The sequence below is a fragment of the Pygoscelis adeliae genome, unplaced genomic scaffold, assembly GCF_000699105.1.
Source record: "Pygoscelis adeliae isolate BGI_AS28 unplaced genomic scaffold, ASM69910v1 Scaffold98, whole genome shotgun sequence".
NCBI classification, from domain to species: Eukaryota; Metazoa; Chordata; class Aves; order Sphenisciformes; family Spheniscidae; genus Pygoscelis; species Pygoscelis adeliae.
Window position 1 is genome coordinate 290,901 of NW_008825547.1, and position 11,552 is coordinate 302,452.

General features: G+C 36.6%; 1 protein-coding gene across 1 annotated transcript in view; it reads right to left on the bottom strand.

The window, feature by feature from the left end:
* MYCBP2 (MYC binding protein 2, E3 ubiquitin protein ligase) overlaps window positions 1–11,291 on the bottom strand; it is a 195,132-nt gene extending 183,841 nt beyond the window's left edge. Inside the window, 3 exon segments of the mRNA XM_009332100.1 lie at window positions 1,799–2,014; window positions 11,157–11,232; window positions 11,287–11,291. Coding sequence (XP_009330375.1) covers window positions 1,799–2,014; window positions 11,157–11,232; window positions 11,287–11,291 — 297 coding nt within the window.
* Between the last annotated feature and the right edge of the window lie 261 nt (window positions 11,292–11,552).

Consider the following 11,552-nt stretch of genomic DNA (forward strand, 5'->3'; position numbering starts at 1 on the left):
AGGGATTGAGGAAAACACTACCTGTGCTCCTGATCCTTCAACCAGTCGCCCCAGTGCCCTGAAGTCCCTTTTGATCGCTTCAGGACTTCTCTCTGGAACCTCATCACTGCCAGCCTGTATAACCAACAGCGGGTAGTAGTCCGAAGGCCGTACCAGACCAGGGAGCTTCCTAGTAATGTCTCTGACCCGGGCCCCAGGGAGGCAGCAGACTTCCCTGTGGGACGGGTCCAGTCGGCATATAGGGCCCTCTGTTCCCCTCAGAAGGGAATTGCCTATGACAATCACCCTCCTTTTTTTCTTAGCAGAGGCAGTCAATAATGCATGGGGCTGACTGCCTCACCCTGTATGAATGTAACAAAATAGCTCACTGATTTTCTGTTTTGAGAAAGGAAAAGGGTTTCCATACCATTTTTTCTAAGCCATCATCTTTTTAAAACTGCACCACTTTCCCAAGTCTCTTTTTGATAACACCTTTAACAATACCAATGTTTTAGTTTCCACGTGCAAGTGTTCTGTCCATATCACTGGTAAATCTCATCCTCCTCTGAACCTCTTAATTTCAAAATCTCTTTAAAACTCCATTCCGTTCTTTGTAACTGCTAATAGCTACGTTGCCTTTTACTTAAAATTTCAAATTAAGCATCTACAAACACTTGCCGATTCATTTACTGTAATCCACAAGGAGTTAGATGCAGTTCATAAACAACGCTGATTTTCTTTCTACCGACTGCACATTGTTTTGCAACTATCAACTCTGAAATTTAAGTTACCAAGTTGCAGTTACCTGACTTAGTTATGTTCCTCTGCAATTCTCCACCACTATTTCCAGAGTGCCAACTTCGCCCTTCAGATAATACTACCTAAACACAATCATTTATAAAATTCTAGTTTTCTAAGCAACTAGAACATTCTACATAATCACTGCTGCAACGACCTTTTTAATGCAGTATTTTTAGAGCAAATACAAACAAGGAAAGTTACTCTGAATATGCTTTGACTCAGAAGAATAACAAAAAGAAGCAGGATTCATAACATTAATAAACTAGCAATGAACAAAACTGAATGCACAGAAGTTACATAGTACAAAACAAGTGATCAGCAAATTAAAAAAAATTAAGAAAAAAAATCAGTAACTCCTATACAGATTATTTCTGACTTTCCACCATTAATCCTACTATAAGCACAAAAGTAGCAAACAGTAAAAAAACTACCCTGACTGTTGAACTATAGGGTCCATGTGCATTAATGTGCATTACTAGCTATCTATAGTTATCAGTGCCAAAAGGCACTAAAGCCAAAAAGGGGAAAGATTAAAAAAATAAGGTAGTAAGAATAATTGACAGTTACAGCAATTACACGTATACCTGGCAAATCATCTTAGAAAACACTCCACCAACTGAATTCCAATATCAGAAAGATTTATTCTTTTTGGGGGGTAAAGCAAGAGAAAGCACCCTTTATCATACCAGCTAGTAGCCTCTTACAGATGCAAGAGCTGCCTTATTTGCATTTTGTGCAGACTTTTGAGGCTGTAGGTTATTTTCAAGTACCAGTACTTAGAAAGGAGTGCAAGTTGAACGTTTAGCTAACATTTAATTGACTTTAAAATTAATTATTGGGCAGGTACACAGATCTTCCTAATTCATCAAATCAGATGATTCTGGATTAGATGTACTACAAATAAAACTATAACTATTTTCTGAGCAGCTGGCTTATAATGCTGTTCTTTATTCCCCACAAAGAACATACCAACTTTAGATCACACACGGCACACTTTAAACAGTATCCAGTTACTTGCCTTTGGAAGTTTAATAGGTGGCTCTTTGGATTCCTCTTCTTCATCACTGTCCGAATCCCCACTCTGTACACTGTTCTTTGAAGCCAAAGATACAGATATTTCCTTTTTTTGCCACTCCAACACACAATGGCGGACATTGCAGTAAACATTAAAAGCTGAAGGGTTGCTATGTAATCTGATATCTGGTATGGTTATTGTACTCTCTAGGTTTTCAGTCTGAAAAACAAGATTAGTTTTAAGTTCATTAGAAGTTTCAAGCTTTGCTAAATACAAGTAATCTCAACAGTCTCAATAATTTTGGCCAATCAAATGATTCTCAAAACTGGAGACTGAACTTTCCTGTTGAAGTACCAATTATATTTCAGGCAGGGAAGAAAGAAGGAAGAGGAAGACATTTCATTATATTCCATCTGGCTTTAGTCTCTACTTCCCATAACTTGATGAAGGACACTGGAACAGAAAGTGAAAGCAGTTCAGGCTACAGAATGGTCTAAACCTGTGCCACAGCCAAAAGACTAGCAGAATTCGGGATTTATCTTCTTAACAGTGGTCAGGGGTTCTTTTTAATTATTATTATTGAATTTTAAAATGCATTATTTGTTATTCTAGTTGTTAACTTTAATCAATTGGCAAATAATAAAAAATGAAGCTGTTTGCTAAATGCGTATTAGAAATTAAAAATACCATTAGTTGTTTTGTCATTAAATGTAAACAGATGGCAAGTTCAAGGCGCTGTGGAGCATAACTTTGTATAACTAGAAAAGAAATAAAAACCTAACAGATAAACTACTGAATACAAAAATCTGTGAAGGCCTATCAAGTAACAGGATGCCCACTTGTTTTCAGAAGCCCTGAGCCACAAAGTAAGAGTTGGGAAACTGTTCCGAGAAACTACACGACCCATGCCCTACCCTACCACTACCCTGCCCCACCCTTTCCTTGGTATCTACTACTGGTATATTACCATCAGCCACTGCCAAGAGACAGAAGAGCCTTCACGGGCCTGTCATTAGGCTTGGAAAAATGTTAAGAAAAAACATTTTTTGAAAAGCATCTTTTAAATTCTGCCCCATACTCTCCCTTTCTCCAACAGTAAGATGGGACAGGAGGAATGGTAGACTTAAAAAACAAACAAACAAGACGTAACAACTAAAAAAAAAAATAAATCCCCATGCAGGGTTATACTTTCTCTTAGGTTGTGTACTACCAAAGACCAGGCTGGTTTGAGCACGGGCATATGGGAGGAAGCAATTCCCTGTAATACCTCAGTGTAGACAGAGGGCACAGAGACTACGTAAGGAGAGAAGGCCTAGGTTAAGAGTGCAGGACAAATTTGCTTGAACATGCAAGGCAAAATTTGGAGGAGCATTAGGCTAGACTGAGTCAGGGTCATGACTAACTTCACAAGGTTATTTTGGTTTGTTTCTTGTATTCTTGGGGGGCAGTAAGGGTGGCAGCTTTTTGTCTTTTTCTTTCTTTTTATTTAAGAGGGATAGATATTGTGAATATTGTGAATGACATTCATTTTGCAGGAGAGTACGCAGTGAATCAGAGTGGAAATACTCATACAACTGTGAGAGCAGTGATGGGAAAGAGGACTTTAAACTAGCAGAAAAGAGGGGAAAAGAAGGTTGAGAACCAGTGAACTGAATAATGTTTTAATGGGATGATTTATTTTTCTACAATATGGTAGCCACAACTTTGTACATCAAAACACAGCGATGGTTCGCAACACATTTTTATCTGCACTTTTCCTTATCACCAGAAAAAACATAGGCTTCTAAATTAGACCATTTAACACCGTATGTCACAAAACTTAACAGAAAATTCAAAATAACTTCAAAATATTCCAGTTTACATATTTCCTTTTATTTCTGACTATAGTATTCTAACTGTACTGGTACATATTTGCATATCTTTCCTTTCCATTATTACTACAAAATTGTTGCAAGCTAGAACATTAAGAAGCAATGGTTTACTCTGTAGTCTATTTTATCCAACACAGACAGCGTGTTAATTTTTCTTACCTGTGTCAGTGTTAGCAGTAAGCACAAAAATATAAAGATAATGGAAAAAAAAAAAAAGCTGGAAAAAGTTCCCTACATACATACTGGAAGTTTGGGTTTGGTGTTTTTTTTTTTCCTTCTTTTTTTTAGCACAACAGAACGTCTGTCATTAGGGATTGAAAGAAAACATAAGTTTAGTCCTTGTTCAACATGAATATCTTTGAAATAATAAAGCTGCTATTGAAAACCCACAATATTAATCAGTGCAAGAACTCAAAAGATAGAACCTCCTATGTTATTCCAGTATCAAATTGCATCAAAATAGATTTGGACTGATACCAGTGATAATGAGCTACTACATACTTTAAAACTTATTTGGCACCAGAAGACTAAACGGTTATAACATATGACTCTTCTGTATGTCAAATATCCATACACATACCCCAAGAGTTTTTGCAGCTGTTGTTAAGGCAAACACAGTATCAGCTTTCAGCTTTAAAGCTAACTCAGTCGAACTGCACGGGTTAAAAAAATTATTTCGTAAGGTTACTAAATAGTTACAGTTACAGGAAATACTAGACAGTTACAGGAAGAGAAAAATATCTGGATCCTCTGAAATATCTCTATCTGAACTTCACTTATCTAATTAGTATCATGTATTGCAATTATAACTTCTGTGAAGTTTCCATTCCAGTTCTTTCTTGTCAGGAGTTCAGATTAGTCTTTGCTCCAGAACAGCCCAAGTTCTGTAGCTCACGTAGCCTCTTTTGAAATAGGTTGGCCAAATTGTTTAACCAGCACAGATAATTTTAGACATTACAGTGCTAGATAAAATATCAATGTATGTTTTCTTGCCTATTAATAATAAGCTGACTAATTTTCAGAAATAAACTCCTTCCTTATTCTCAATACTTGACAATTATTAAAAAGTCCCTTACTTAATGCTTTAGCTTTCAAACAGTAAGCACTTTAACCATTCTATCTTTCTGTGTTTAGTGCCTCGCTCTTCTACAGCAGTGCACAAACTATAGTTACAGACAATAGTCTCCTACCCAGACTTCAGTACAGCATAACATTCTCCAGAAAACCCTGCTCTATCTGAACAGCGTAGCACTGGAATATACGACTCAGAACTAGAGTTTAATTCCTAACTGTGATGTTAACCCATTGTTTACATTTCTTAGTTCATACCTCCACTTTCCCTTCACAATACCTTATCTCTCAGAATCGTAAATTCTTTGAAACTAAAAGTATCTTATATTCCATTCTGCTACACACTTGACAAATATAGTAGCAATCCTAACAATGTCCCTTAAGAATAATTTTGAAATTCACTACCTGGTTTTGTCAGTTTAAAAATACTGGCCTTATGACCGTACTAAATAAAGCCCTTTTTGAACAATAAGTTGTTGGGCTGTAAGGACAGGTTAAAACTTAAGGATAATTATGATTTCACTATTTACTGTCTTTCATTTGAGGGGAAAAAACCCTCAATGGAATTAGCATTAAATGTATAAGCATACAAATGCTTAGCATGCCTCAAGGCAAAAGAAAGGTGCTGAATGACAAGACATTGTTTCTGGTTGGAGAGTAGGAAGGGAACTTCCAATCGTCATGCTGTTTGTTCTCTCTCCTTCTCACAAACTTCACCATAAAGTAAAAACCAATGACGATATATTTGTGATCAATTTGCTCAAGTCTCTGAGGGGCTTTTAACTATAACATTTATAGTTTCCAGATCTTCAAAACAAACATCTGTTCAAAAGTGGAGATATATGAGCAGGTTGCATAAACATCACTTGCTTAGATTTCTTTTACAAAAGGCAGAGATGGAGCGGATTAAAAAAAAAAAAAAAACCACACCAAAAACAAACAGGAAAACTTTCTGCCCCTCTAGCACAAATGCTCGTTCAGTGAGCAGCTTTTTTTTTTTTCCTTCCCTTTTTCTTTTTTTCAACAGTGGTAGTGGAAAGCATTCAAAACAGACATCAGAAGTTTCTTCTGCATGAGGCAAGTTTTATCCTTTCCAGATTACAACAGATTCCTAACTTCACTGAGGTCAGATGCACTGATCAAGTTAGGAAACTGGGACTTAAGTTCATCCCATCATGAACTGGAAGTTTCCTTTTCTGCAACTAATGAGAGCCGTGGCATTGGGTTCTTCCATACAGCCATACAAACTTCCCTGATAGTATGAGATTCGTGCTACCACCTGTACAATCTTACTACTGGCTCACAGATTTTGAGGTAGAACAGGTCACTGTGACAATCTAACCACCAACTGTGCCTACAGAACCCCACTTAGTAATTCTTACATCAAACTAATAAAGTCGATTTTATGTTACAACAATTCTCTTGGTGATACTGCATTTCATGTTGACCCAAATTACTTCTACATTGCCAAGGAAAACAGTGGAACTTTAAGCCAAAATGTTAATCAACTTCTAAGAACTCAGTGAAACAACTTACTAATTTTGCACAGATCTAGGATTGTTAATAATCTTGATCTCTTGAGCTATGGGATACATTACTTCAAGAAAAAAATCTCACCCTAATAGCTTGTTTTCTTGGTGTTAAGTGTATCAAGATCCACAGATGTATGAAATATCTTTGTGACACTGTGGATAAGGTAAAGAGCAACAATCACTTTTTCTGCACCTCTGAGTGTCCTTTCCTTAATGGCTACTGGAATATTGCAATCCAAAGCACTCACTAAGTATAAGAATGACTAGAAGCCCAGCTTCTAGGATGTCTGAGAGAAGATGAGGTGATAGGCTCTACATTTTTTTTTATCCCAAAGCATTTGGTTTCTCTGAATATGCAGTTGCTATTGCTTTCAAAAAGAATGGAGCTTCAAGACTGGAAAACAGAATTATGCTTTTTGATTTAGTGGTTTTCGTATGAGCTGTAAGGAAGTGGGACATTCTGAAATCTTCATCTTTGTTGTTTCACTTGGTATCATCATAAATTGAAAATGCACCTTCTTAAATCAAGATACATGATGAAACATACATTGTAAAACTTAACAGATACCCAGTATTCGTCACATATTCTGTCTTGAGTGCTGGAAAAATTTATTTGTGCTAGACAGAACATCTAAAATTCAGTTTTGGTGGAAAGGAAGAGCAATTTTTAAACATGATGTCATTCTTACAAAATGTGCAGTATTAAACTTCAAAAAGGAGATTTTCAACTGAAACTATACAAGGTGAGGTAACAGTGACAAAAGGTCATTTCAATGGTCAGAAGGACTAAGGCATCTTTTTCAGAGGAATAGATAATCTGTAAAGGCAATAAACCTAATTAAATCCCTCACAGAAGTCTTCTGTATTTTAGGTTGACAAAACAGAAGCAGATTATGTTCTCCAAACATTTAAGATAAAATTAGAAAAGCCTTTCTCTTGAAGTTTTAAAAGATACTGAAGAAAGAACAATTCAATCCTGAACTACTGAATAATGAAATCTAAATGCAAGTCTGAGAAACTGCAATGCAAGTCTGAGAAACTGCAATGCAAGTCTGAGAAACTGCAATGCAAGTCTGAGAAACTGCAATGCCAATGTAAATAAAGAATCATGAACACAGCTCTAATACATGAAGGTAAAATTTTTTCTTGTGCGTTACTTTTTTTCTAAAAGATAAGAGGCTATCTTATGAGAAAGAGAATGAAGCACAGATGCCTATACCCTGTATGACTTGTCCTTGTAAGCATATAGTCCCTGTTAAATGGAAGGATGTATTATGTAGGAGAGGTTAAACAGCACAGGTTTGGTTCATAATATAGAGCAACCAGACTCACAAGTGCTCTTCTCAGTTAGCTTTTTGTAATGTTCCAGCACACTCAAGGAAAGAAGTGGGAAAAACAAAACCCTCTGGTCTCCTTTACACTTGTCTCACACCTAAACAAACTGTTTTCCCAAAAGATGAAATCCATACATAGCTTATTTTCCGACCAATTTATTTCTTTCCTCTTGAATCAGATGACTGCAATAATGGTTTATTCTCAGATGTGATGGAAATAGACTATAATCTAGGAGAGGAAAGTTAATCTGTTGTTAAAGGTAGGTAAGGCTATAATAACCATCTCATCTAACCTGTGCATAACACAGAGCATAGAACCTCACCAAATTCTTCTTTGAACAGTTCAAACATATCTTAGAAAGGGATGCCCTCTTGAGGTTGAAACACCAAATAATACAAAAGCCATTGAAAACACTGCCAAATTATTTGAGAAGCTACGTGTGTTTTTAATGAGACAAATATTTATCCCAGTTGATCCACCTTATACATCTGATCATTAGCTTACAATAAATTTGTCTGCTACAAGAACCATCCTTTCCCAAGGTTTTCCATTTGTATAAAGCTAAACAAGTCATAGTTTAAAACTTCTGCATAAACTAAACAGGTGGATGCCAATCATTGGAAGTACTTTCTCTGTCTCTGGCGGACTCCAATTTTTCAGTATTCTTCAAATAACGTTATGAGAACAGAAAATGGTGATCTTGGCTTCCCAGCCAGTCTCTCAGCTAAGTGTCCCAGTCTCAGCTAAGTAGCACTTTTATGAGTTAACAGTAAAGTAGGAAAACTCCAGGGTGTAAAAAGGGGGGAGGGAGGGGAAGCAGCAATATTCATAGCATTGAGATAAGTTACACAGCCTACAATTTTCTAGTGATAATTGTTGGGGGGGGGGAAGGGGGGGGGGAGGGACAGGGATCCAAGGTGGTACACCAACATCTAGTAATCACATATTTGTTTTCTATGTAAAAGACACACTATTCATCCCTGAACTTCTAAAGCTAACACACGCTGCACCCACATGGAAAACTTTTATACCTCCGTTTAAAAAAAAAAAAAAGATACTAAACCACAAAACCAAAAGTTAACAGTAGTTCAAATACAAGCGATCATAACACGACCCCAGCTTAGAAACAGAATAAGGCTCAAACTACTAGGCTGCATTAAACACCAATTAGTGTTTTATACTTAAAATGTTATAATATTGAATGCTTAAATGGTGGAAATAATTTTTTTCCAGTTGCTCAACAATGACTTTTTTTTTTTATGTTCTCTCCTCTTCAATTACTTAGTTATAATTTTTAGTAACTGCAGGGTATAAATAACAAATTTTTGGGTTCCTTCAGCTTAGTCTTAATTTAAGGCCCTCCCTGCCTCTACCAAACGTATTAAGGGAAAGCTCCCATCTCTGTTCAGACTAAAAGACCCTGGTTCTTAAAAAATAAACTGATGCACACAAGCTCTCCTGCTCAGAATGTCCAGTAGTGATGGGCTTTTCAATCTGCCCTATTATAAGGCTTCAAATGGAAACTCACATTTTCCTGACAATACACACATCTGTTTCCAGACATTCCAGTGCAAAAATGATCATTGTGCTTATTCTGCACTGGTAAGCATGGGGATGCATTGAAAAGCATATGGGGGAAAAAAAAAACCCAAACCAACAACAAAAAACGAAGGAAACAACCAAAAACAAAAAACAAAACCATCCCACTTTGTCAGTAAACAAGGTTTGATAACCTAAAGATATGAATCTGATTTTATCTTTCCCTTTTCAGTCACATTTTTCAGGAAATACACAATTTCCTGCTATCATGCAGGAATAAGGTGGAGTGCCTTTCTGTACCTCAGTGACTCGAACGAACACCAATGCTCTGCTGGTCAACCTGGCCTGCCTCAAAGATTGTCTAGAATATAAGCATCAGTAAAAGACACGCAAAACCCATTATGCCTTTCAAAGGTAGATAAATCCAACTTAATGCTTCAAGTAGAAGCTGTTTAAAATCCAAGAAAAATCTTGAAAACAACCCTCCATAGGCATGAGGTGCAGAGATGATCAGTTAGTGCCAAATCTATAACTACTGACAAGAACCAGCCTTTAATATGCTCATGTCGTCTTTGGCCATTCAGAAGGGATCCTGCCAATCCATTTATTCAATGCAACTAAATCCAAGAAGCACAATTGACCGTCAAGTTTGTGAAGAACAGCAGTTCTGGATTTGGCTTCCTACTTGGCAGTTCAAATAGGGCACCACTATCCAGAATGACAAGGTTCCCTTTATATAGTAAGAATGATCAAAGCTGAAGAGTTATCTTATTTTAAAAGCACAAGTTTCTGTCAGCAGAACGAATACACAAAGACTAACTATTCTGCAAAATTTTTTCAAATTTCTAACTTGGTTTTCTGTGTTGACAGTGGGTCCGATAAAATCATGAAGGGAACAGGGCTAAAACTTCTAATATCATAGCAACTGAAGAAAGGGCTGAAAAATTCAGTTTAGACCAGAAATATTTCACTGTACAGTACTGAGAACAGAAGTGAAGATAAGCCCCTTCTATACCATAGTCTGGAGCTGCACTACTTGAGATAAGCAGAACAATCTGGTAAGTATCCAAAAAGCCAATACCAAATGAAGAGATATAGGGCTTGCTTCACCCTCCCAAAGTATCTGTCTTTGAGATAGAGTAACTACATGAGGTTTGGCAAATAGGGATAAGATGGCCAATTTGATCTACAGTGTATTTGTATTATAAGGGCATTCAACTGACTAGAAAGTGTTTTCACTGGATATTTCAGTGTTTCTGTCCTTCAGAACCGTTCCAGAAATGAGCTACTTTCTCTTTACTGATTACAATGGCAACCTCGGAAGAAGCCTCCGTGCCTGCAGTGAGCCTTCATGAAAATCCCTCCAAAACTCTAGTTAAACAGAGAAATAATAGCTTTCTAATACAGAAAGAATGCAGCAGAGCAGTATTTTAAAATACTGTTGCTTGTCTAGATTTTTTCTCTGCAACAAGTAAACATGTAAACATTTTTATGAAGTTCACTATACTGCTCCCATGCATTTAAAGTGATGGGGGCAGGGGTTACACGGGGAGAAAATATTAATTCAAACAGATAAGTACCATCTATTCCATTATGGAGGAATTTTCAGAGGTAACTTTGGATTCCTTAGACCTTGAATGCTCCCTTTCTCCTCTAGCCAATATTGACAGAACTCTTTGCAGCAGTAGTCTCTAACTGTTGCCTAGGCATGCATCTCTTAAAATTTAACTATAAGACGAACGTGTTTAGCTACATTTACAGTTTAGGAACTGGAGAACCAAAAATGCTGTTCATATTATTTCATGCTGAACATTAGTAGCAAACACAGTTGAATAAGGTTAACATTGGTATCATAGTCATGTAGAATACAGTAAACAGACAAACATACTGGCCCATTATTATTTTTTCTAAACAAATAAATTGCTAGTTACACTTCTTTTTTCTTATATTTCTCTCAATTGAAATTGCTTTCATTTTTGAGTCAGAACTTTGTCCAGTTAGTTACAGACTTACCTTGTTGCGTGTTTTTACTTTCAATTTAGTCTTCTGTTTCCTTTTCAATTTTTTCTTGCTAAAAAGTTTCTTACTTCTGTAAAAGAACAGAAAAGCCATAAGAACAAAAGATGTAAACTCCCTTCAGTACCCCATGGTAAACAGCAGTACCATCAGAGGAGAAAAATGTCAGAAGTCCTCTAAAATTTTTTCTCCTAAGCAAAGGGAACCAACACAGACAGAATTTCAGAGTATAAATCAGAATATAAAGCACTTAAAATGATGCTTTCCTAATGCTCCACTTAATGAAGGGCCTTTACTCTCATCAATTTAAGCAGCATATATGCAAGGACAGACAAAAAATCCCTATATTTTATAATGTTTTACCCTACTGTTTCTATTACAAGCCACACCAAT